Raw genomic sequence first — 24,620 nt, forward strand, 5'->3', positions numbered from 1 at the left:
ATGGCGGCCGCCGCGCTGAGGCGCCCGGCTGAGGTGAGTGCGCGTCCCCGGGGCCAACCCCACCGAGCCTTGCAGCCCGGGTGCGGGGCGCCCGTCACGTCCTGCAGCCCAGCCGGTTAGGAGGCGGAATGCCAGCCCTCCTGGAAGCGCGGCTACCTGGTCAGAGAGAACAGGGTGCGGGATGCGGAGGGTGTCCGTGCTCGGCACCTCAGGAGGGCGCTGCGCGCGGAGATGCCGGTGAGGAGGGAGGCGGTCTCGGTCACTGAGGCCGGTGAGGAGGCTCCGATGGGGTGAGTGGCCGGGAGGGTCCTGGAGGCAGCGGAGGAACTGAGGTGACAGGACCCCGAGGGCAGAGCTCCTGCCTGTTCGCCGCTGCAGGACCCACCCAGGTGTGTGCTGTGCGCTGTCGGGGCCTGAGGGGTTTCGGTCTTGCTGGTGGGTAAGGCCTGGGGCAGACGGGTCACCTCTGAGTGTCACTGCGCCCGGCGTGGACACCGTCAGGGCTGGGGTTAACAGTGGAGCAAGCCCGCTGTGGCTGCTGAGTAGGCACACGGGTGGAAGGGGGTCGTGGGCGTCTGACGGTCACATGGGCTTCTGGGAGGAGAATGCCAAGCAAGAGTCCGCTGCGCAGAGGAGGCCGTCAGAGCAGCCCCTCCACAAATGCGGGGCTGGGGGAGCTCTGCCGGGGACCGAGGGTGTGAGAGCAACAACCTACAGAACGTGTGGGTGTAGAGAAAGTGTGAGTTATGGCCCCAGGGCCCTTGTATTGGGGTGAAGGGTGAAGCCTGAGCCCACCTTTGTCTGTGTCTTGTCACAATCTGGAGACCCCAGGGGGAATTAATTACAGGATGGATGGGGCCCTACAAGCCAGGAGCATAACTGGATCACATCTCTGTGCCTTCCTGCCTGATGTGGCTGAGGGCTGAACGTAAGGAATAAAGGGGACACTGAGGAAAGGGTGGGCACCCGTGGCAGCTGGTTATGGAATTCCTCTGAGGTGGGGAGCTTTGGAGGAGGACGAGGTGGGATGGATGTGTGGGGACGTGGGTTGTGGACTCTCAGAGTCAGAATGTTCGTGTTTCTTCCTGTCCCCATTGTAACAGGCCAGCGTGACGTTTGAGGACGTGGCCGTGCACTTCTCCTTGGAGGAATGGAGGCTGCTTGATGAGGCCCAGAGACGCCTGTACCTGCGTGTGATGCTGGACAACTTTTCACTTATATCGTCTCTGGGTAAGAGCCACAGCCTCACCAGTGACTTGGGCTGGACTCTACTTCACCCCAAGACCTTTCTCAGTCCGCAGGTGTGGTCACAGGCACTGCTGGCTGTTCCCCTCTCCGGGTAGTTGCTGCACTGCTGGGGCCGGTTTGCACCGCCCTCTTCTCTGATGATGCTTGTCTTCTCAGTGTCTGCGTGAATGTGTCCAGATCCGTAGCACTTCTGCATCCCAGGGTTGATTCCTTCTTTTAGGTGTCATTTCCTCCTGCCTGGCACGGCCAGTAGTGCCAGGGTTGTCATGGTCATTACTTAGTTGAACCATGTGCCCCTTTTTAACACTCTCCTGCCCAGTGTGCAGTGCTTAGGTCTGTTTTCCTTTTGGTAAAGCCTTGTTGCGATATAAACTTGTATATATTAAAGTGGACAATCTGCTTATTTTATATTTTGTGAAATGATTGCCACAGTGAAGTTAATTGACCATCCATCACTACATAAGTTTGTCTCATTTTTTCATTCATGCTTAAGATGCTTAATATCTACTCAGTTTCCGAGGGTGGACACAGAGTGTGGGAAGCCGGTTCATGAGTTGGAGCTGTCATATCCCCTCCTTTCCCACTTGTCAACGAAACCAGTAAAGGCCATTCGTACTGTATCATAAGGTGGTAAAATAAATAAGTAAATAAAAACATATTCTCAGTAAATTTCAGCTATATAATATTGTTAACTATAGTTACTGTGCCTGAACGATATCCTCAGAATTTAAAACTTTCTCTTTTATTTGAAAATATTTTTATATATTTACTTTAGAGAGAGGGGAAGGGTAGAAGCAAGAAATACAGCATTGGTTGACTTCTCGTATGTCTTCAACTGGAAACCTGGCCTGCAACCCAGGCATGTGCCCTGCCTGGGATTCAAACTCGCGACCTGTGGTTCACAGGTCAGCGCTCAATCCACTGACCCACACCAGCCAGTTCTGTTTATTGTTTTTAATGCTTTTGTTAATGAGATTGACTTCTTAATTTCTTATTGAGATATTTTATTGTTAGTGTGTAGATGAACTGATTTTTTTATATACACTTGCGGTTCTGCAAATTTTCTGAGCTTGTTTATTCATTCTTGCAGGGCTTTTTTTTTTTTGGTAGAGTAGAGTTTTTTTAGGATTTTCTTCATATAAGATCATGTTGTCTGTAAACACCAGGAGTTTTACCTCTTTCTAATTTGGCTGTCTTCATTTCTTTTTCTGCCTTCTTGTTTGAGCTAGAATATTCAGTACTATTTTGAAAAGCCATGGTGAGGGTATGCATCCTTCACTTGTTCCTGATCTTAGAGAAAAAGCTTATGCTTTGTCACTGTTGAATATGCTGGTAGCTATGGGTTACCATATAGGGCCTTTTAAATATTGAGGTACATACCCTCCACACCTCATTTTTTTTATTTATTGATTTTTTTAAAAGAAAGAGAATAAGGAAGAGAGAAAGAAACATTAATTTGTTGTTCCACTTATTTCTGCATTCATTGGTTGCTTCTTGTATGTGCTCTGACCCTGGATCAAACCCGCAACCTTCGTGTATCAGGATGGTACTCTTAACTAACCGATCTACCCCGTCAGGGCCTCTACAGGTAACATGGATGGAATTAGAGAGAATTATGTTTAGCAACATAAGCCAGGCAACTAAATAGAAATACCATATGACATCACCTAATACAGGAAACTAATGAATAACACAAACAAAAGAGCAGAATTGAACCAGAGACATGTAAACAAGGAGCAGACTAACAGTTATGGGGGGAGGGGTGGAGGGAGAGAAGACGGGTAAGTAACAGAAGGGTCTAGTCAAGGAACTAGTATAAATGACCCACGGACATGTACAATGGGTTGGAGATTGACTGTAGAAGGGGTGGGTTGTGTAGGTGGAGAGCAATGGGGGAGAAAGTGGGACAACTGCAATAGAAAAACAATAAAAAATAAATCGTCTGGGAAAAAAATGCCTTTGAAGTTTTATAGAAACTTTCCCATTTAAAAAAATATTCATGTAAAAAATATAATATTATTGATAGCTACCTACACCCCAAAATCCCCCTCCCTCCAGCAGTCTCCCACCTTTAGTCTATGTCCATTGGTTGTGCATAAAGTTCTTCTCAACATCCCCCCATCTATTCCCCACCATCCTATCTTGCTTCTTAATTCCTGCACCATTTTCCTCCCTCTCCCCCTCCCCGCTCCCAGCTGCCCTCTCCCCGCATGCTCCCCATAACTATGATTCTGTTCTCACTCTAGTCTGCTTGTTTACCTTTGTTCCATTCCCTAGCTTCTGTTGTTGATAGTTGTGATACTGTTTTCATTTTAATGCTTATAGTTTTGATAAGCTTTTTGTTCAATAAGTTCCTTTAACATTTCATATAATAATGGCTTGGTGATGATGAACTCCTTCAGCTCTACTTTGTCTGGGAAGCACTTTATCTTCCTTTCCACTCTCAGTGATATCTTTGCTGGATAGAGTAATCTTGCTTGTAGGGCCTTGCTTTTTATCACTTTGAATATTTCCTGCCAGTCCCTTCTTGCCTGCAAAGTTTCTTTTGAGATGTCAGCTGACAGTCTTATAGGTACTCCTTTGTAAGTAATTCTCTTCTTCTCTCTTGCTGCTTTTAAGATTCTCTATTTATCCTTAAACTTTGGCATTTTAATTAAGATGTGTCTTGGTGTGATCCTCCCTGGGTCTAGTTTGTTTGGGATTTTCTGTGCTTCTTGGAAGCATATGTTCTTTTCCTTACCCAATTAGGGAAGTTTTCCTTCATTATTTTTTCATGTAATTTTTCAATTTCTTGTTCTCCCTCTTCACCTTATGGCAACCCTATGATTCGGATGTTGGTATGTTTATAGCTGTTCCAGAGGTTTTTAAGCCTCTCCTTATTTTTAAAAATTCTCATTTCCTACTTCTGTACTGGTTGACTGTTTGTTCCAATATGTTGATTTGAACTGGTTTCCTTTCCTTCACCACTTGTTTCATATGGATTTTCCTTTGTTTCAGCCAGGATAGCCTTCATTCTTTCCCCATCCTGTTATTCTTTGTTGTCAGTGTTGTGAACATTGTAATCACCAATTCCTTAAACTGTGCTTCTGTTAAGCTCTCTATCTCCTCATCCGTTATGTGTGCTATCTGCTCATTGCTTAGTTGCGCCACTGGGACCTTGATCCGGCCCTGTTTCTGGATTGTACTTCTCTGTCTTCTCTTCTTTCTGCATTTGCCTCTGTGATTTGGGCTGTTGCGCCTCTTACATTATAGTGGGTGGAGGCTTAGGTATTCTTCAGTACAGGGCGACCTGTTACACCCCGTTGTGGCGCTGTATGTGGGGGAGGGGTAAGAAGGGGAACAATGCAGCTTGTTCAGCACTTGCCCCTTTCCAGGCACTTTTCCCACTTCCATATGGGACTGGGACCTCTCTACCTATTGCCTTGCCTGTTGTTCCCAGAGTGGGTGGGTGTGCGGACGTTCTAGGACCATGGGGTCCCTTTAAACAGGCGGACTCTGCTGAGAGATCAATATTCTTCCTTTGTCTCAATCCCCACTTGTTTGGACAGTGAGAAGCAATGAGGCTTTATTTTCCCTGGCACTAGGACAGTGACCTTTGGGATCTGGTCAGGTGCTGGGATCGCTCCCCTGGTGTCCCTCCCAACTTTTTAAAATGTGTAACTGCGCTTTCCGTCGGCCTGCTGCTGTCGCTAATGCCACAACGGCCTCCACCACACCGTGTCCTCTCAGCCCTCCTGCCTGTCTGGATGAGTATTCCTTCTTTATTTCTTTGTTCGCTGGACTTCCATGCACCTTGATTTTCTGAAACTTCTGGTTGTCTCTAGTTCTGAGGTCGTTGTGTTCCTCCTTAGTTGTGGAGGGCACCCAGCGTGTCTCTCTAGGCCTCCATCTTGGCTGGAAGTCTGTATGTGTATTTCTTATAGACTTGTGCAGATGTCCGTAATTTCACAGAGCAGAATTTGTTGCCGTTTATGGAAAGGTTTTGGGCGAAAGAGATCTTCACCTGTGTGTGGTATCACCGTCCAGACTTGGTTGGTTGTTGCAGTTCTCTGCTCAAGACGGCCCCGCAGCTTAGTATCTGAAGCTGTGTAACCTGAGGTGAACATTAGTGAAATTGCAGGGGTCCTCAATATAAGGCTTTGGGTGTTCACACCAGTAGAGAAGGTTGCTGGGGACTTACCAGTTTTGCTGTCTCCTGGAAAATGTTTCAGCAGAGTGGTTTCCTTTTGGTGGCAAGTGCAGGGTGTCCTCATGGTGATGGTGGAATTGGTGTCTGATCTTTGGGCACCTGTGGAGCAGGTGTGAATCATGATTCTAGGGTGTGAGTAGACACAAAGCAATAGCATGTATAGGGTCTTAGTTACTGAATCTCACCCAAGGGCATTGATTTTGCTGTGTAAGATGCAGTCACACGTACGTCAGGCCTGGAGCCTGTGACCAGTGCACAGGTACCCACAGAGACACAGTATCTCTGGTGTCTGAGGATCCGGCTACCCCACAGTGGTCATGGCTTCAGTTCCTGAGACATGAGCACTCAAGTGACAGTCTTGGAATCCCACCTCCAATATTGGCATTTTCTGAAGAGGTGTTGCTCTGGGTTGTGAGGTGTGGCTGCCCTGGTTCTGAAATGGGGGAGGGTTACAGCTCACCTATTTTCCCACAGGCTGCTCCTGGTGATGGCTCTTGGTGCCCTCAGTGTGAAAGCTGCTAGTATACTCTGTGGAGCATGCAGCTGGGATCCATGCCAAAGTCACTGGGACTCCTCTGCTGTGCATATTGTGGGGGTCCTCACCTTTAGCAAGAGCTTTCAAGGGTCTCTGGCAGAGGCTCCTGGGGTTTTCTCCAGGACATTGGGAACACTATGTCACCTACCCTTCAACTGGTACATCTCGCTCCTGCCTTTCTCATTTTTTTTTGTTTCTCCTGGTGTGTTCACTTAGGTGATGTAACCAGCATTTCTCTGTGTATATATTCTCCTTTTTGTGCCCCACTGTGTTACTATAGTTTCTATCTTTTCAAAAAAATTATTATATTTATTTTACTTTTACGGAGAGGGGGGAGGAAGAGAAGGAGAGAAACTTCAGTTTTTGGTTGCATCTCGCACGACTCCAACTGGGGACCTTGCCCACAACCCAGGCATGTGCCTTGAATGGGAATAGAAACTGCAACCCTTTGGTCTGCAGGCCGATGCTCGATCCAGTGAGCCACACCAGCCAGGACATTGGTTGCTTCACCTATGTGTCCTGACCTGGAATCGTACTCACATCCTTGGCATATATGGATAGTACTGTAATCATCTGAGCTACCAAGTCAGGGCTCCTATTCCACCTTTGACACTTAGCCAACTTGTTAGTTTTACTGCGCATCACTTCCAGTGTGGTTTCCAACGCAGGGATATTTCCACCTCCGTTAATCCACGTTTTACTGGTTCTCTTACCCCTGTACCTGTATAGCACTCTTGAACATTGGCCCTCATGTGTTATGCTTTATAATGGTCACAGAATTCTTTGAACTTGTAATGAGATTGTAATGGACTTGGATGCATGCTTCTACCCAGCCTCATGTCAACAGCAGAGAAGGATATGCTGGGAGCTGTTTCCAGAGAAAATGCATCATAGACCCTACCTCTCTTCCTTGTCTCATGTCCTGTCTATGCATCCCTCCTGGGTAGGGTTCCTATTATTTTGTGGCTTTGACGCCCGATATTACACACAGTCAGGCAGTCCTTCAAATGAAATTTCTCATTTAGAAAGGATATTTTTGTATTCATGCCTACATGTCACACATAAATATATGTGATAGGGTTCTCTGCTCCCTATAGTCAGGAGATAATGCACCACCATTGTTTCTGTCCAGGTTGTTGCTGTGGAGCAGAGGATGTGCAGAAAGCCTTTGAACAGCATGTTTCTGTACGAATGTCACAGGCAAAGAATCCCAAGGCATGTTCATCTTCCCAGAAGAGACACCCCTGTGAGAGTAGTGGGCCTGTCTTGAGAGACATTCTCAGCCTGGTTGAGCAGCAGGGAACACAACAGAACACAACACTGCTGAGGTGTGGCGCAGGTGCAAAACGATTTCATTTCAGTGCAAACTGTCACCCATACCAGGAGCAGCAGTATATGGGAGAGAAACCCCTCAGAAGTTGTGAGAACAGGCCGTCATTGGTGAAGAGCTGCAAGATCCATGTCTCAGCGAAGCCCTTTTCCTGTGGTGAAGCTGAGAAGGACTTCCTGGCCATCTTGGGACATCAGCAGCAACCGGACACCCATAAAATGAAGGAGCGAAAAAAAATCATTCAGTGGGAAGCATTTGAAAGCAGAAAAAGTCATTACACTTCCGTGCTAGGCAAGAAAGCCTTTAAACCCCAACATGTACTTGCTGAGGAACAGCCTGTCCATACTGGAAAACAGTGTTTTATGTGCAGTGAATGTGGAAAAACCTTTAAGTACAAATCCTCACTTGTTAGGCACTGCAGAGGCCACAGTGGGAAAAGTTTCCATGCGTGTGATGAAATTAGAAAATCCTTTAGTGAAAGCTCAACTCTCCATCGTCATCAAAAAAGTCCTACAGGAACAAGGCAGTACAAGTGCATCAAATGTGGAAAATCCTTGAGCCATAAATCTGTCCTCATTTGTTCCCAGATACAGGAAAGTGCAAGAAACAATGACATGTGCAGTGAATGTGCCCAATCTTTTAGTCACAGCTCAGTGTTTATTCAAAATCAGAGCATTCGCACTGGGAAAAAAGCCTTTGAATGCAGTGATTGTGGAAAGCTTTTTAAATCAAGGTGCAGACTTCTTCGACACCAGAAAACTCACACAGATGAAAGGCCTTTTGTGTGTAGTGAGTGTGGGAAATCTTTTTCCGATAGATCGAACCTTGTTCGACACCATAAAACTCATACAGAAGTAAGGCCTTATGGGTGTAGTGACTGTGGGAAATCCTTTATGAGCAGTACTGATCTTTGTTATCATAAGAGAATTCACACTGGAGAAAGACCATATGAGTGCAGTGAATGTGGGAAATCTTTCAAGCATCGATCTATACTTCGTTATCATCAGAGAATTCACACTGGAGAAAGGCCATATGAGTGCAGTGAATGTGGGAAATCTTACAAGGATCATTCTAGTCTTTTTTATCATCAGAGAATTCACACTGGAGAAAGGCCATATGACTGCACTGAATGTGGGAAATCTTTCATGTATCTTTCTGGTCTTCGTAGGCATCAGAGAATTGACACTGGAGAAAGGCCATACGACTGCAGTGAATGTGGGAAATCTTTCAAGCATCGATCTGTACTTCGTAATCATCAGAGAATTCACACTGGAGAAAGACCATATGGCTGCAGTGAATGTGGGAAATCTTTCGTGGCTCATTCTCGTCTTCGTTATCATCAGAGAACTCACACTGGAGAAAGGCCATATGAGTGCAGTGAATGTGGGAAATCTTACAAGGATCGTTCTAGTCTTTGTTATCATCAGAGAACTCACACTGGAGAAAGGCCATATGAGTGCAGTGAATGTGGGAAATCTTACATGACTCATTCTAGTCTTCGTTATCATCAGAGAATCCACACTGGAGAAAGGCCATATGACTGCAGTGAATGCGGGAAATCTTTTATCACTATTCGTATGCTTCATTATCATCAGAAAATTCACAGTGGAGAAAGGCCATATGACTGCAGTGAATGTGGGAAATCTTTCGTGTATCGTTCCATACTTCGCAAACATCTCAGAATTCACATTAGACAAAAGCCTTAAGTGTGCCGGGAAATCGCAATGTTTCATTCAGTGTAACAACCTGAAGGCAAGTATTTGAAGTGCCATCTGTCCAAATTGAAATGTGACATGTCAATATGCACAGTGTGAAAATATCCCATAATTTTCATTTATATGAGAAGTATATATAGATATGTTGCTCTTTCTGACTCGCCCAAGGCTCCTTCTAGGTTATGGTGCAGCTACATTCTGTGACTGTTGTCCTTTCACCTTTACCACAGTGCAGGTCTACAGAATCGGCATCATTCAGGAACCTAATGTGCTCAGGGCAGCTGACCTCTGTTCTCATACATTTTGTAGCAAAATGGAAAAGACTGGAGCCCCCAGGGAGTCAGCTTTGTTCTATTAGTAATTTGGGCATGAACTTGGTCCTTAGTTGAGCCGGAGAAAGTGATGAGTTCTGCACTGAGCTTGCAGAGAAATGACTATCTGTACCTGGATGTGTTCATCTCAGTCCATATTTGTGATGAGATTTCTAGTTTATGAACTTGTGAAGCGCCTACTGCACATTGAGTTGACTTATTCAATAATTCAGGCTTTTTTTTTTTTTTTTAAGATTTTATTCATTAGGTTTTAGAGAAAAAGAAAGAGGGGGAGGAAGAGGAGAGAAATATCATTCGGTTCCCTCTTTAAGACACCCCCACGGGGACTGAACCCACAGCTTAAGCATGTGCTCTGACCAAGAATAGAACTTGCCACCCTTTTTGTCGGACAATGCTCAACCAAGTGAGCCTCGCTGGTCAGGCCTTCCTGTCTTAAGTTTCTTTAATTTTGATTGTTCTTTTTACTCTATAGGGTAGCTTATTAACTGATTTGGGCTCTAGAAACACGAAGAGGTAAACATCATTATAGGGTCTTGAACTTTCTCTGCTTGTGGAAAGACTGTATGATGGCAGAAAATAATGGGCCAGTTTTGACCAACTTTTGCATGGCTGTCCACAGCCTCCTAGAATGGACTGACACACTATCTGGTCCAAATTTGAATGCAGTGAGTTTTAGGAGTATTAGAGGGGATCCTTGATGAGAAACACAGTATGAGAACCTCAGGCAACTATAAGTGTAGCCTTTTCTTCCCTTTACTCACAGTGATATCACAGATTACACGTGCACTGTTGAGAGTATATATTCCCCCGTTTCCAGAAAGTCATGTGAACTGATGTGCACATTTCATTGGGATAGTGTCACTGGGTGGAAAACTGGGTCCAAGGAAAACCATAGTTGATACAGAAACATCAGCCCATTTGGAATTGGAGGAGACTGCCTGTAGCGAGATGGAACGTGCCTTTTCTAAACATGCATCCAGAATTGTTTCTGTGACTGACTGCATGATCATGTACACAGATCTGCGGACTCTCTGTCATGATTATCTTGTTTACCTGTTATCACTGTGGGAAAAACAAAAATAATCAGAAAGTGTTGTGGATTCCGGTAGCCAGTCATCGATGTGCACCTCAAAGACCTTGCTGCAAAACAGAAAAGAAGATAAGGGGACCATACTCCAGGTATGTGGTTCTTGACACAGGCAGAATTCCTGTGGACTCAGGTGTAAATGTTCATTACTCACCATATTTGACCCGATCGAGGCAATATTAACCCCCAGAGTGGCTGAGGAAAGAGGTGGTGGAATCATTGTAGTGTTAAACATATTCTATGATTATTAGGACAGAAAGTTTCTTTTGTAACATTCAGCCACTTTTCAGAATGTCACTAGCAATTTACCTGTACTACCTCTATGTATGTAAAGTTAACTTTTTGAAGATTTTTTGATTGTTTGTTTGTTACAACACCTAGATTATTTGGGGGGAAATAAGGATCAGAAAGATGAAGTGAGATTTCCAAGGTCACACACCAGACAAGTGTCAGATTGAAGGGACTACATTGAAACGAGTGAGTCTGGTAAGAACATCTGGGGACAACATCTTCACCTGTGAGGGCCACAGCTGCGGGCACGTGGCTGGGGAGGAGACAGGGAAGGTCAGCTGCTGTGCTGTTTCCACTGCTGGAATTACTGTGATGATTGCCTTCCCATTCTTCTCATGTCCTGGTGTGCTCACCACCGACCCCAGTCTTCATGAGAATGGCATCATTTGTGACTTCTCGAAGCGGACTTCTGTGACCCTCAGCTGCATTATGTGTGTATCAACTTTGAGTTCAGCACAGAGCTTGGTAGTGATGAGATCTTAGGGAATTAGGCCTGCTTCTTCCCCTTTACGTGCATTGTGTGTGACAGGCGTGGATCCCATCCACTGTGGTCAACTTGATGCCTCAGTTTGACTCTTGAAGAGTTGTTGTATATGCCTTTGAAATTGACCCTGCTGGACTGGGGTTCGACCGTTTGACATGAACCCTGAAACTTTATACTGAGAGGTGTTGCTGGAGGTGTGCAGGATATGGTTTCCCTAGTCAAATGCTCCCCTCTTTTCCATTTGGGGACTCGCTGGCAATGTGATTCTGTCCTCTGTCCAGACCGGCTGGAGTAGACCCTGTCTTCCCTGCAGCCCTGACATCTTCTGAACCCTCATCCCCCTTTCCAATGTCCTCATGTCTGCACCAGGGTTGTTTGTGTAAGAACATGGTCCTGAATGTAAACCCTGACTTGAGTGTCCAGTATACTCTGGCCTCAAGTGTGATTCTTCCTCCCACTTTTATGAGACGGGACTCAATTAGCCAAACCAGGCGGGATCATCATTTCTACAGCTCAGCAGAGTTGAGGGTGACGGGCATTTCTTACAGAAAACGGGATTCCAGAGCACCCCTGATGATGCGTTTGCCATCAGTGCTCTCTGGGTACCTTCCTGAACCACACAATCCATTTAAAAGGCACCCTCAGAAAGCTCACCCCTTCCCTTTGTCATTCCAGCCTCACTGCTCTCAGGAGAATGCCTTGGATTAGTGCTGAGTTTCTGAAACCTTTTTAAGTGTTTCTGATTTTTAATTTCATCAGATGTAGCTGCCCTGAGTAGGTCTTAGAGCTCTGGTACTTTACAGCATTATATTCAGCTGATTGTGTTTTCCTTTTCATTTTATTTTTTCCTGTTTTCTTTTATTATTGTTTCATTACAGTTTTCCCACTTTTTCCCTTGTTGCTCTCCACTGGCCTATCCACTGCCCCTGCCATAATCAGTCCCCACCTTGTTCTCCAAGTGCATGAGTCATTTATTCAGAACATTGTATTTTCATGTATGTATCATTGAGCCATGTCGGACTGGTTTTCCAGCTAAACAACTTATAGAAATAGCCTTTTTAGGACTCAAGAGATATAAGAAATACTAACTTTAGGTAATTTTAAAATACATTTTTTTTTTTAATTTGGAGAGAGGGGGAAGAAAGGGAGAAAGAGAAGGAGAAAGCGATTGATGTGTGAGAGATACATCAAGTCGGTTTCCTCTTGCACACCCGTAAATGGGTACTTGGCCCCCAACCCAGGCATATTCCCTGACGAATTTGAAGTGGTGACCTTTTTGTTTGCAGGCCAGTACTCAAGCCATTGAGCCACAGCAGCTAGGGCTAAATATAGTTTATTTTAAAGGGAAACTGATCTTAGCCAGTTTCCCCTAAGAGCAGCCTGGGAACCGAATTAGTGGCAGGCACGGTCTCATTATCTAGTTATTTGTATTGTACAATATTTTTGACATGTTTTTAACAAGTGTCGTGATTAATTTTTAACGTTCATCTTCATCAAAGTCTTGAGTAAAATGCGCTGCATTTGTAACTTCTGCTTCAATCAGGTCAATTATGCATATCCAACAATTGTTCTAAAGACACTAAGTTTAACTCAAAAAGTAAAAACAGTATCTTCATGCTCTTCATTTCCTGAGGTACAAAATTTTTAAAGCAAATATCAGGAAGCCCAGTGTATTTCCTTAGTGATTAGATCAAGAACATTCCAGACAGGTGTAGGGAAGTCATGGATGGGGCAGATATGGAGCCCTAAAGCAAGTGGACGAGGTGTGACCATGCCTTTTAGTTCCTCACACACATTCCATCTGTTTTTTTTTCTATTTGGTTTCCAGCTCAAAAAAAAAAAAAAAAAGTTTTTGTCCATTGCATTTCTTACTGAATATGCTGGCATATGGTCTAGTTTCTAAAAGACTGACATGTATCACGGCATATGGTCATGTAGCTAGTTTACATTGGCTGCCAAGATGCTGTAATTTTTGCATCCTCGAAGGCTGGAAGGTGGGCAGCTAAACCTGAGATAACAGGTTTGGATTTAACCATGTAACGTCCTCGCTGGAAAATAACGAGCATTGCTGCTCTGAATGCAGTGACTGTGTTCCCATGGGGACTGGAGATTATTTCTGGAAGTGTTATGCAGTGATCAAACTACAGAAAGTTATTAATATTGACCATACAGAAAAGATTGTTTCTTGGGGGATAAAAATTTAAGTAATTATGTTTCTGGGAGAGGTTGAAATTACAATTACATCAGGAATTGAACTAGGTTTGGTATCAATGGCTTGTAGCATGACTGATGCCATTTTTGCCTGTGGTTTTATTATTAGTGAGAGAGACAGAAGGTAAACATCGATTTGTTGTTTCACATATCCATGCACTCATTGATTGTTGTATTTGTCCTGACAGGATTGAACCTGCTGCATTTTGGCCTACAAGGATGATTTTCTAACCAACTGAGTAACCGGCCAGGGCTGCTTTGTGGTTTTGTTTAAAATGCTCCGTTGTGCCCTGGTTGGGTGGATCACTTGGTTGTATTATGGTTTTTCGTACCAAAAGTTTGTGAATTTGATTCCAGTCAGAGTCCTTACCTTTGTTTCAAGTTTAATCCTTGATCAAAGCACATCTGGGAGGCAAAATTTCATCCTTATCTTTCTCTCCACTCCTTTTTCTCTAAACATAATTAATAAAATTATCCTGTGTGAACATTGTAAAAGTAAAAATTAACAAGTAGTGTCTTGTTTTGAAGCCCAGATAACACCTGGACATGCAATTGGTATCTGAAGGGGGGAGGGGCAGTCTTGTGGGACTGAGCCCTGAAGGTATCTTCAGGTAGATACTGTTACGGTGCCTGTTGAGTTTTGGGCGCATTTAACAAGCGAAGACCTTGCCTCCGGGTAGCGGCAGCGCTTTTCAGGATCCATCAGGTGGCAAATGTTCTGTTTGCTGAGGTGGGAGAACTCCCTTCCCAGTGGCCTCTAGAGCGCTGCGAACTACATTCTCCATAAAACCCTGTGTTGAGTTCAGCCAATTACAGATCAAGATGAAGTCATATCTGTGGTATTTCTGGACTTTGGATGAAACTTCCGGAATGCTCTCTCTGGCGGCCATTTATACCGCTGGGGGTTCAGCGACCCTCTCGCCCTTTTCGCTGCGGCCCTGGACCGGGATGGCTGTGTCCTGCGCGCCTTCCGTTCCCGCTGCCCTCGCCGGGCTGTTCCCACACAGTCCGATGGCGGCCGCCGCGCTGAGGCGCTCGGCTGTGGTGAGTGCGCGTCTCCAGCGCCGTCCCTGGGCCCCCCTCCGCCTACCGAGGCGCCGAGCCCAGGTGGGGGCGCCTGTCAGGTCCCGCGGCCCAGGCCCCCGCGGGCGGCGTTTAGGTGGCGGAGCGCAGTCGCTGTTGGGACTGCTGTTACCTGGTCAGAGAGAACAGGGTGCGGGATGCGGAGGGTGTCCGTGCTTGGCACCTCAGGAGGGCGCTGCGCGCGGAGATGCCGGTGAGGAGGGAGGCGGTCTCGGTCACTGAGGCCGGTGAGGAGGCTCCGATGGGGTGAGTGGCCGGGAGGGTCCTGGAGGCAGCGGAGGAACTGAGGTGACAGGACCCCGAGGGCAGAGCTCCTGCCTGTTCGCCGCTGCAGGACCCACCCAGGTGTGTGCTGTGCGCTGTCGGGGCCTGAGGGGTTTCGGTCTTGCTGGTGGGTAAGGCCTGGGGCAGATGGGTCACCTCTGAGTGTCACTGCGCCCGGCGTGGACACCGTCAGGGCTGGGGTTAACAGTGGAGCAAGCCCGCTGTGGCTGCTGAGTAGGCACACGGGTGGAAGGGGGTCGTGGGCGTCTGACGGTCACATGGGCTTCTGGGAGGAGAATGCCAAGCGAGAGTCCGCTGCGCAGAGGAGGCCGTCAGAGCAGCCCCTCCACAAATGCGGGGCTGGGGGAGCTCTGCCGGGGACCGAGGGTGTGAGAGCAACAACCTACAGAACGTGTGGGTGTAGAGAAAGTGTGAGTTATGGCCCCAGGGCCCTTGTATTGGGGTGAAGGGTGAAGCCTGAGCCCACCTTGTAGGTGTCTTGTCACAATATGGAGACCCCAAGGGGAATTTATTCCGGGGTGGGTGGGGCCCTACAAGCCAGGAGCATAACTGGATCACATCTCTGTGCCTTCCTGCCTGATGTGGCTGAGGGCTGAACGTAAGGAGTAAAGGGGACACTGAGGAAAGGGTGGGCACGCGTGGCAGCTGGTTATGGAATTCCTCTGAGGTGGGGAGCTTTGGAGGAGGACGAGGTAGGATGGATGTGCGGGGACGTGTGTTGTGGACTCTCAGAGTCAGAATGTTCATGTTTCTTCCTGTCCCCATTGTAACAGGCCAGCGTGACGTTTGAGGACGTGGCCGTGCACTTCTCCTTGGAGGAATGGAGGCTGCTTGATGAGGCCCAGAGACGCCTGTACCTGCGTGTGATGCTGGACAACTTTTCACTTATATCGTCTCTGGGTAAGAGCCACAGCCTCACCAGTGACTTGGGCTGGACTCTACTTCACCCCAAGACCTTTCTCAGTCCGCAGGTGTGGTCACAGGCACTGCTGGCTGTTCCCCTCTCCGGGTAGTTGCTGCACTGCTGGGGCTGGTTTCTTTGCACCGCCCTCTTCTCTGATGATGCTTGTCTTCTCAGTGTCTGCGTGAATGTGTCCAGATCCGTAGCACTTCTGCATCCCAGGGTTGATTCCTTCTTTTAGGTGTCATTTCCTCCTGCCTGGCACGGCCAGTAGTGCCAGGGTTGTCATGGTCATTACTTAGTTGAACCACAGGCTTCTTTTTAACACTCTCCTGCCCAGTGTGCAGTGTTTAGGTCTGTTTTCCTTTTGGTAAAGCCTTGTTGCGATATAAACTTGTATATATTAAAGTGGACAATCTGCTGATTTTATATTTTGTGAAATGATTGCCACAGTGACGTTAATTGAGTATTCATCACTACATAAGTTTGTCTTCTTTTTCACTTATACTTAAGAATGCTTAATATCTACTAAGTTTCTGAGGGTGGACACAGAGTGTGAGAAGCCGGTTCATGAGTTGGAGCTGTCATATCCCCTCCTTTCCCACTTCTCAATGAAACCAGTAAAGGCCATTCATAATATGTCATAATGTAGTAAAATAAGTAAAGAAAAACATATCTCAGTAAATTTCAGCCATATAACATTTTTAACTATAGTTACCATGCTCTTAACGATATCCTCAGAATTTAACATTTTCTCTTTTATTTCTTTTGAAGATTTTTTTATTTATTTACTTTTAGAGAGAGTTGAAGGGTAGAAGAAAGATACAACATTTGTTGCCTCTTCGTATGTCCCCAACCAGAAACCTGTCCTGCAACCCAGCCATGTGCCCTGACAGGGAAATCGAACCAGTGACATTTTGGTTTCCATGCCAGCACTCTTACTCTGAGCCACACCAACCAGGGCTCACTCATGGTTTTTAATTTTTATTTTTCCCAATTACGAGACACATAAAAGATCTTTTATTAATCCTCTCATGAAAAATCTGCATCATCATCACAGATAAAGTCACTGAAGAATCTTTACTGTTTGTTTTTTCCAGCACCAACATTGGCCTTTGCAGTCCCCCTGACTTTCTTTATTCTACCCTTGTTTTGGATTCATTTTTCTTTGCGTAATCCAAGGAATCATAAATCATGACATAACTAGTTGTGTTGCCACCAGCAAAATTGGTTCTGAATCTGAACACAAAGATGAAATCTGGTTTGGTCTTATACATTTTGGCTAGTTTTTCCCGAATTTCTGTCTTGGGTACTGTTGCCTTGCCAGGGTAAAGGACATGAAGGACCTTTTGTTTCCGCTGAAGTAATCTGTTGGTCATGAATTTCCTTGTCTGGATAGTCACTGTTTCATTCACGATGGTGCCTAATCCTCAAGCAGCAAGGGAGGAAGGGCTTACTCATCTTTTAAGGGAATGTTTATACCTTTTGAACAACAGGTTTCCATTTTTCCCTATACTCCAGATCCTGATATTGTACAGTTTTTTAACTAATTTTGAATTTTTTAAAATAACTATTTAATTTCTTTATTTTCATAGAGGGTGAAGGAGAGAGAACGAGAGAAGGAGATACATGTATATGGAAAAGTATCATCAGTTTGCTGACTTGCATGGTGCCAACCAGGGACCAGGCGCACAGGCCCAGCCTGTGCCCTGACTGGGACTCAAACTGGCGAACTTTCGGTTCATAGGACTGCAGTCAATCCAGTGAGCCACACCAGCCAGGGATTTTTAAAATTTCATCCATAGTGAACAAGGGTCCCATTATATCTCCATCTGTACCAATACTTTTCTCTTTGGATCATAGCCATCTTATCAAGAGAGGGTGGAATCATTATAGTTTTGATTTGCATGTTTTTTATGATTATTGAGGAAGAACATTTCTTATTTATATCAGTTGGCCATTTTTCCATCTTTCATAAAATATTTATTCAGATTCTTTGCCCATTTTTTCCTTTTATCCTTACCTGAGGACATTTTTTCATTACATTCGGAGAGAGGAAGAGAAAGAAACATCGATGTGAGAGAGAAATGATTTGTTGTCTCTTTCCCGTGCCACAGATGGGGATGATATGTTTTAGATATTTAACTTTTGGGAGATAGCCTTTACAAATCTTTACTGTCTTTCCTCACTTTTAATTTTGTTGATGTCTTTCTTTTCTATGCAGAAGCTTTTTAGTTTGATGTAGTCAGGCTCATTTCTTTTTGCCTTTCTTGTCTGGTTTTGGTGTCATCCAAAAAATTATTTCTAAAGCCAATGTTAAGGAGTGGTTTTTTCCAAGGAATTTTACCTTTTTATGTTTTACATTAAAGTTTTTAATGCATTTGTAATTAATTTTTGTATATAGTGTGAGATAGGGTTTCAGTTTTGTTTCTTCTCCTTTTTTTTTAGTATATTTTATTGATAATGTTGTTATAGTAGTTCCAATTTTTTCCCCTTTGCTCCCCTCTGCCCAGTAACCCCCTTCCCTCCAGCAATCCCAAACCCCTTTGTTCATGTCCTTGGGTCATGCATGTAAGTTCTTTGGCTTCACCCTTTCCTATATTATTCTTAACATCCCCCTGTCTATTTCGTACCAACAAATTATCCTTTTTTATTCCCTGCAGTATTTCCCCATTTCTCCCCCTCCCTACTCTCAGCTGATAACCCTCTAAATGACCCACATATCTATGATTCTCTTCCTATTCTTATTTGCTTAGTTGGATTTTGTTTTCATTTTTTTGATTCATTTGTTGATAGTTCTGAGTTTATTGTCATTTTAGTGTTCATAGTTTTGATGTTTTTCTTAACTAATTCCCTTTGACATTTCATATAATAATGGCTTGGTGATGATAAGCTCCTTTAGCTTCACTTTGTCTGAGAAGCACTTCATCTGCCATTCCATTCCAAATGATAGCCTTGCTGGATATCCTGGTTGCAGGTTGCCTTTCGTCACATTGAATACTGCTTGCCAGTCCTTTCCTTCCTGCAAAGTGCCCTGTGAGAAATCAGCTGATAGTCCTATAGGCACCCCCTATAGGCAACTCTCCGCCTCTCTCTTGCTGCCCCCAGAACTCTGTCTTTATCTTTCACCTTTGGCATCTGAGTCATGGTGCGTCCTGGTGTCTTTCCCTCTGGGTCCATCTCGCCCAGGAGTCTCTGTGATTCCTTGATCTGTATGTCCATCTCCTTCGCCAAATTTCGGAAGTTTTCCTCATTGTTTTCAATTCTTGTTTCTTCATTCTTTAATGATTGACTTTTTTTCTTTGTTATGTTTCAAATCATTGATTCGAACCCCGGTTTCCTTCCCTTCACCATTGGTTTCATATGGATTTTCCTTTGTTTCACTTACTGTAGCTTTCACTTCTTTTATGTGTTTGCCCTACTCAAGCATATCTGTGAACCTGTCAGCATCTTTATCACCAGTGTTTTGAATTCTTCATCTGTTAGGTTGTCTCTCCTCTTATCTGTTAGGTTGGCTATCTCCTCAAGGCTTAGTTCTCCCACTGGATACTTGATTTGTTTCCCCTTTTGGGCCATACTTTTCCTCATTCTGACAGGATATTGTGTTTGTTTCCCTCCACGTCCCAGGTAGAGCTGTCGTTCCTGTTACATAGTAAGTGCCGGAGCCTTAGGGATTCATCAATACAAGGCGACGTGTTTCACCAGTTTCTGGCACTGTATGTGGGGGAGGGGTCCGAGTAGGAACAATGCCGCCAACCCAGCTCTCGCTCCTTTTTCAGGCACCTCTCCCACATTCGCATCGGATTGGCGCCTCTCTAGCTGCTGCCCTGGCCGTCTTTCCCAGAGTGGGTGGGTCTGCGTATATTATAGGACTATGGGGTCTTTTTAAATAAGCAGATTCTGTGTAGTCTGGCAGTTTCTGCCTTCACCCCAACCCCCATTGTCCTGCACAGTCAAAAGCAATGAGGCTTGATTTTCCTCGGTGCTGCGACCATGAGCAGTGAGGTCTGGTGAGGAGCTGGGAATGCTCCCCAAGTGTCCCTCCTCATTTTTTAAAACATGGGGACTGCGCTTTCTGCAGGCCTGCCGCTACTGCCGTCACCACATCGCGTCCTCTCCGCCCCTCCCACCTCCCTGAATGAGTATTTCTTCTTTATATCTTTGTTTGCTGGACTTTCATGCATTTTAATTTTCTGGAACTTCTGTTGCCTCTAGTTTTGAGGTAGTTGTATTACTTCTTAGTTCTGGAGGGAGACGCAGTGTGTTTGTCTACGCCTCCATCTTGCAAAGAAGTCTGTTTCTTGGTTTTCTCAGTACCATTTTTTGAGGAAACTATTCTTTCCCAGTGTTGTGTTCTTGGTGTCCTTGTGAAAGAGAAACTGACCATATATGTGGGTTTATTTCTGTGCCGTTTATATTTTCTTTCTTAGATCTGTGTGTCTGTATTGTATTTGTGTCTGTCTTGATTACTGTTATTTTACAACTATTGTTTAAATAATGAAGTATGTTGTCTCTAACTCCATCGTTGATCTTCTTGCTCAAAATGCTGTGACTATTAGAGCTCATTTGTGGTTTCAATTTCAGGATTCTTTTTTCCTTCTGATAAACGTATCATTAGATTTTGGTAGAAGTTTTAATAAATCGGTATGTAGATTTGCTGAGTCGTCGGCAGCTGTTCGTCTCCAGAGACGATGGTGTAGCTTCTTAAGAGTCTATCTGCACCGCCGAGAATGGTTGTGCAGTCCGTCTCGGGAGTGACACGGTATCTGTCTCCTCCCGTGTTGAATCGACATCTTGCGATGACGCTGGAGTGTCCTCTCCAGTGAAGCTGAAGCTACAGAGCCTGGGCAGGGTGATATGGAGGGTCTGCTGTTGCCCATGCAGCAGACCCCCCCCTCTCTTCGCAGCTGAAGTATCCAAGGGAAAGACGAGTCAATACAGCTTGGCTTCAGGTGCGCCGCAGGAGTTGCCGGTGTTGACTACAATGTCAAACCGCCTTACGGACTCCGGCTCCGGATTTTCTGTCGGGGTTTACTCCCTTAGCCTTTCCCCTGAAGAGGTATGCCGCAAGGCAGCGGAGGTTTTTTGGAGTCAGAGTTTTCCTTCTCTGATGTGCCCTGACTGGAAGATCGAACCAGCGACACTTAGCTCGCAGGCCGACGCTCAATCTGAGTATAGGTATTTTAACTATAGTAGTTCATCCAATGCAAGAACTCAGAATATTTCATTCATTCATTTGTGTCTTCAGTTTCTTTCATTGGTGTCTTACAGTTTTTAGAGTCTATATCTTTCAAGCTCTTGATGAAATCTAATCCCAAGATTTTTATTATATGTGTGGGTTTTTTATTTTTTTAAGGTTTTTAAAACTTAGTTTTCAAGACAGGGTAAAGGAGGGAGAAAGAAAGGGAGAAAACCAACAAAATATGGTTCCCTGTTACGTGCCCCCAACCGGGGACCCGGCCTGCAACTCAGACACGTACCCTGCCTGGGAATCAAACTGGAAACCTTTGGTTCGCGGGTCAGCGCTCAATCCACTGAGCCACACCAGCCAGGGCTCTTTATTGTTTTTAATGCTTTTGTAAATGAGATTTATTTCTTAATTTTTTATTCAGGTATTTTATTATTAATGTGTAGATGAATGGATTTTTTATATACATTTGGGGTTCTGCAAATTTTCTAAGGTTGTTTATTCAATCTGGCCAGGGTTTTCGGGTTTTTTTTCTGGTAGAGTTGATTAGGATTTTCTTCACTTATGGTCATGTTGTCTGTGAACACTGGGAGTTTTACTTATTTCTAATTTGGCTATCTTCATTTCTTTTTCCTGCCTCCTTTTTTGAGCTAGAACATCCAATACTATTTTTGAAAAGGTATGGTGAGGGTACGCATTCTTCACTTGTTCCTGATCTTAGAGAAAAAGCTTATGCCTTGTCACTGTTGAATATGCTGATAACTGTGAGTTAACATATAGGGCCCTTTCAACTTTGAAGTAAATACCGTCCACAACTTATTTTTTTTATTTATTGATTTTTTTAAGAGAAAGAGAATAAGGAAGACAGAAAGAAACTTTAATTTGTTGTTCCATTGGTGTCTGAATTCATTGGTTGCTTCTTGTATATGCTCTGATCCTGGATCAAACCTGCAACCTTGGAGTATCCAGATAGCACTCTTAACTAACCGATCTAACCCATCAGGGCCTCTACAGGTAACGTGAATGGAACTAGAGAGAATTATGTTTAGCGGCATAAGCCTGGCAACAAAAAACAAATACCATATGATATCACCTAGTACAGGAAACTAATGAACAACACAAACGAGAATTGAACCAGAGGCATGTAAAGAAGGAGCAGACTGACAGTTATAGGGGGAAGGACTGGAAGGAGAGAATGCGGGTAAGGGAAGGGTCTAGTTAAGGAACTAGTATAAGTGACCCATGGACAGGGACAACGGGATGGAAATTGACTGTAGGAGAAGTGGTGGGCTGGGTCGGGGGGAGCAATGGGGGAGAAAGTGGGACAACTGTAATACAAAACAAGAAAAAAGAATGCTATAGGGGAAAAAATGCCTTTGAAGGTTTATAGAACCTTTCCCACTTAAAAAAGTATTCATGTAAAAAATATATATTATTATTGATAGGTACTTACTCATTGTCATTTTTCCCCTTTTTACCTTGCTCCTCTGTTTGTCTTTCTTCATCTTCTGCTGAGAAATCAGCTGACAGTCTTATAGGTACTCCTTTGTAAGTAATTCTCCTCTTCTCTCTTGCTGCATTTTAAGATTCTCTTTTTATCCTTTACCTTTGGCATTTTGATTATGATGTGTCTTGATGTGATCCTCCCTGGGTCTCCTTTGTTTGGGACACTGGGCTCCCTGACCCGTATGTCCATTTCCTTCCCCAAATTAGGGAAGTTTTTCTTCATTATTTTTTCACATAATTTTTCAATTTCTTGTTCTCCCTCTTCACCTTCTGGCAACCCTATGATTCAGATGTTGGCACGTTTATAGTTGTCCCAGACGTTTCTAAGCCTCTCCTCAGTTTTTAAAATTGTCATTTCCTCCTTCTGTACTGGTTGACTGTTATTTTTTTGATTTGAAATGGTTTTCTTTCTTTCACCACATGTTTCATATGGATTTTCCTTGGTTTCAGCCCGGATGGCCTTCATTCTTTTTCTGTCCTGTTTAATCTTTGTTGTCAGAGTTGTGAGCATTGTAATCACCAATGCCTTAAACTGCTTCTCTTAAGCTCTCTATCTCCTCATCCGTTATGTGTGCTATCTGCCCACTGCTTAGTTGAGCCACTGGGTCCTTGATCCGGCCCTGTTTCTGGATCATACTACTCGCTGTCCTCATCTTTCTGTGTTTGCCTCTGTGATTTGGGCTGTCGCACCTGTTACATTATAGTGGTACACCTGGTTCCTACCTTTCTCATTTCTTCTGTCTCTTCTGGTGTTTTCACTTGAGTGATGTAACCAGCATTCCTCTGTGTGAATATTCTCCTTTTTGAGCTCAACTGTGTTGCTATAATTTTTGTCTTTTTAAAAAAATTATTATATTTATTTTACTTTTAGGGAGAGGGAGAAGGAGAGAAACATCAGTGTGTGGTTGCCTCTTGCACACCTCCAACTGGGACCTGGCCTGTAATCCAGGCATGTGCCTTGACTAGGAGTAGAAACTGCAACGGTTTGGTCTGCAGGACGATGTTCAATCCAGTGAGCCACACCAGCTAGGACATTGGTTGCTTCTCATATGTGTCCTGACCTGGGATCGTACTCACATCCTTGGCATATCTGGACAATACTGTAATCATCTGAGCTACCAGGCCAGGGCTCCTATTCCACCTTTGACACTTAACCAACTTGTTAGTTTTACTACGCATCACTTCCAGTGTGGTTTCCAGCCCAGGGATATTTCTACCTCCGTTGATCCACATTTTAGTGGTTCTCTTACCCTTCTATTTGTATAGCAGTCTTGAACATTGGCCCTTATGTATTATGCTCTATAATATTCACAGAATTCTTTGATTTTGTAATGAGATTGTAATGTTTTTAGATGCGTGCTTTTACCCAGCCTTATGGTGGAGGTGCCACACACACCCTAGGGCTCGGTTGGAAGTTGCTCTGTCCAGTACAGGCTTCGTGACCACGTCGGAACAAACTTTTATCCAGGACACTTTATTATGTCTGGGGAAGGAAGGTCACTGTCTCTCTAGTGGACACCAGCATCCAATCCTTTATCCCCTATGCCTTTTATTGAGGAGGATAAATGCAAGAGATACAAGGCTAAAATTCATAAATCGTCAGTAGTCATTAGGCGTTTGACAGTAACATATTACACACACCAGTATACGGGTTGCAGTGACCAGTCTGTTTCAGGGTTTATAAAACATCTTTACCAGGTGCAAGGTTTCATGTACTCCTTGTTAAGATAGCTTATACTACATTGCTGATAAGGAAAACAGAGCAAGTTCTAAAGCATAATGAGCATCCTTTTATCTAATTGCCATGGCAAACCTCTAAGTGGTTGTCAGTCATGTTCCACACACAGTCTTATGTGGAGACTTAGCAGCCAGCGCGGCCAGAAAGCTGGCGGCTCGTTATGCTCAGGCCGGGGCTACAGTTCCTTAAACCACGAAGAGCGGTTGGCCACACAACCTCACATCAGCAGCAGAGAAGAATATGCAGGAAACTCTTGCCAGAGGAAATGCATCATGGGCCCTGCTTCTCTTCCTTGTGTCATGCTCTGTTCCTGCATCCTTCCTGGGTAGGGTTTCCGTTATTCTGTGGCTTTGAAGCGCAATAATACACATAGTCAAGAAGTTTTTCAAATGAAATTTCTGGTTTAGAAAGGATATTTTTGTATTCATGCCCATATGTGACACATAAATACGTGTGATGGGGTTCTCTGCTCCTGTAGTCAGGAGGTAATCCACCAC

At 44.6% G+C, this 24,620-nt stretch overlaps 3 protein-coding genes across 4 annotated transcripts in view; 2 read left to right on the top strand and 1 right to left on the bottom strand.

Annotated features, from left to right (window-relative positions):
• LOC149995690 (uncharacterized) lies at positions 1-9,095 on the top strand. Its single transcript, XM_090259285.1, has 4 exons — positions 1-33; positions 121-237; positions 1,104-1,230; positions 7,105-9,095. The coding sequence occupies exons 1-4, from the start codon at positions 1-3 to the stop codon at positions 9,006-9,008; spliced, it is 2,181 nt and encodes a 726-aa protein (XP_090115411.1). The 3' UTR covers positions 9,009-9,095.
• Positions 1-24,620, bottom strand: part of LOC149995687 (uncharacterized) — a 276,448-nt gene that overhangs the window by 29,329 nt on the left and 222,499 nt on the right. The gene's annotated exons all lie outside the window — the stretch shown is intronic.
• LOC149995691 (uncharacterized) overlaps positions 1,166-24,620 on the top strand; it is a 27,343-nt gene continuing 3,888 nt past the window's right edge. Inside the window, exons 1-2 of one of the 2 annotated variants that reach the window (XM_090259999.1) lie at positions 1,166-1,230; positions 15,564-15,690. In XM_090259999.1, coding sequence (XP_090116125.1) covers positions 15,657-15,690 — 34 coding nt within the window. In that variant the 5' untranslated portion in view covers positions 1,166-1,230; positions 15,564-15,656. Of the gene's footprint in view, positions 1,231-14,220; positions 14,467-15,563; positions 15,691-24,620 lie in introns of those variants that run through there. The other variant, XM_090259998.1, reaches the window with a different exon arrangement.

This window comes from Furipterus horrens, unplaced genomic scaffold, assembly GCF_987537825.1.
Source record: "Furipterus horrens unplaced genomic scaffold, mFurHor1.1.pri manual_scaffold_13, whole genome shotgun sequence".
Taxonomy (NCBI): domain Eukaryota; kingdom Metazoa; phylum Chordata; class Mammalia; order Chiroptera; family Furipteridae; genus Furipterus; species Furipterus horrens.

Bases quoted from the DNA above. Each gene is read 5' to 3' on its own strand.
- LOC149995690 (XM_090259285.1), top strand. From the start codon at position 1: ATGGCGGCCGCCGCGCTGAGGCGCCCGGCTGAG. The intron at 34-120 runs GTGAGTGCGCGT...CCAGCCGGTTAG, and splicing joins CGCTGAGGCGCCCGGCTGAG to GAGGCGGAATGCCAGCCCTC. The intron at 1,231-7,104 runs GTAAGAGCCACA...GTTTCTGTCCAG, and splicing joins TTCACTTATATCGTCTCTGG to GTTGTTGCTGTGGAGCAGAG.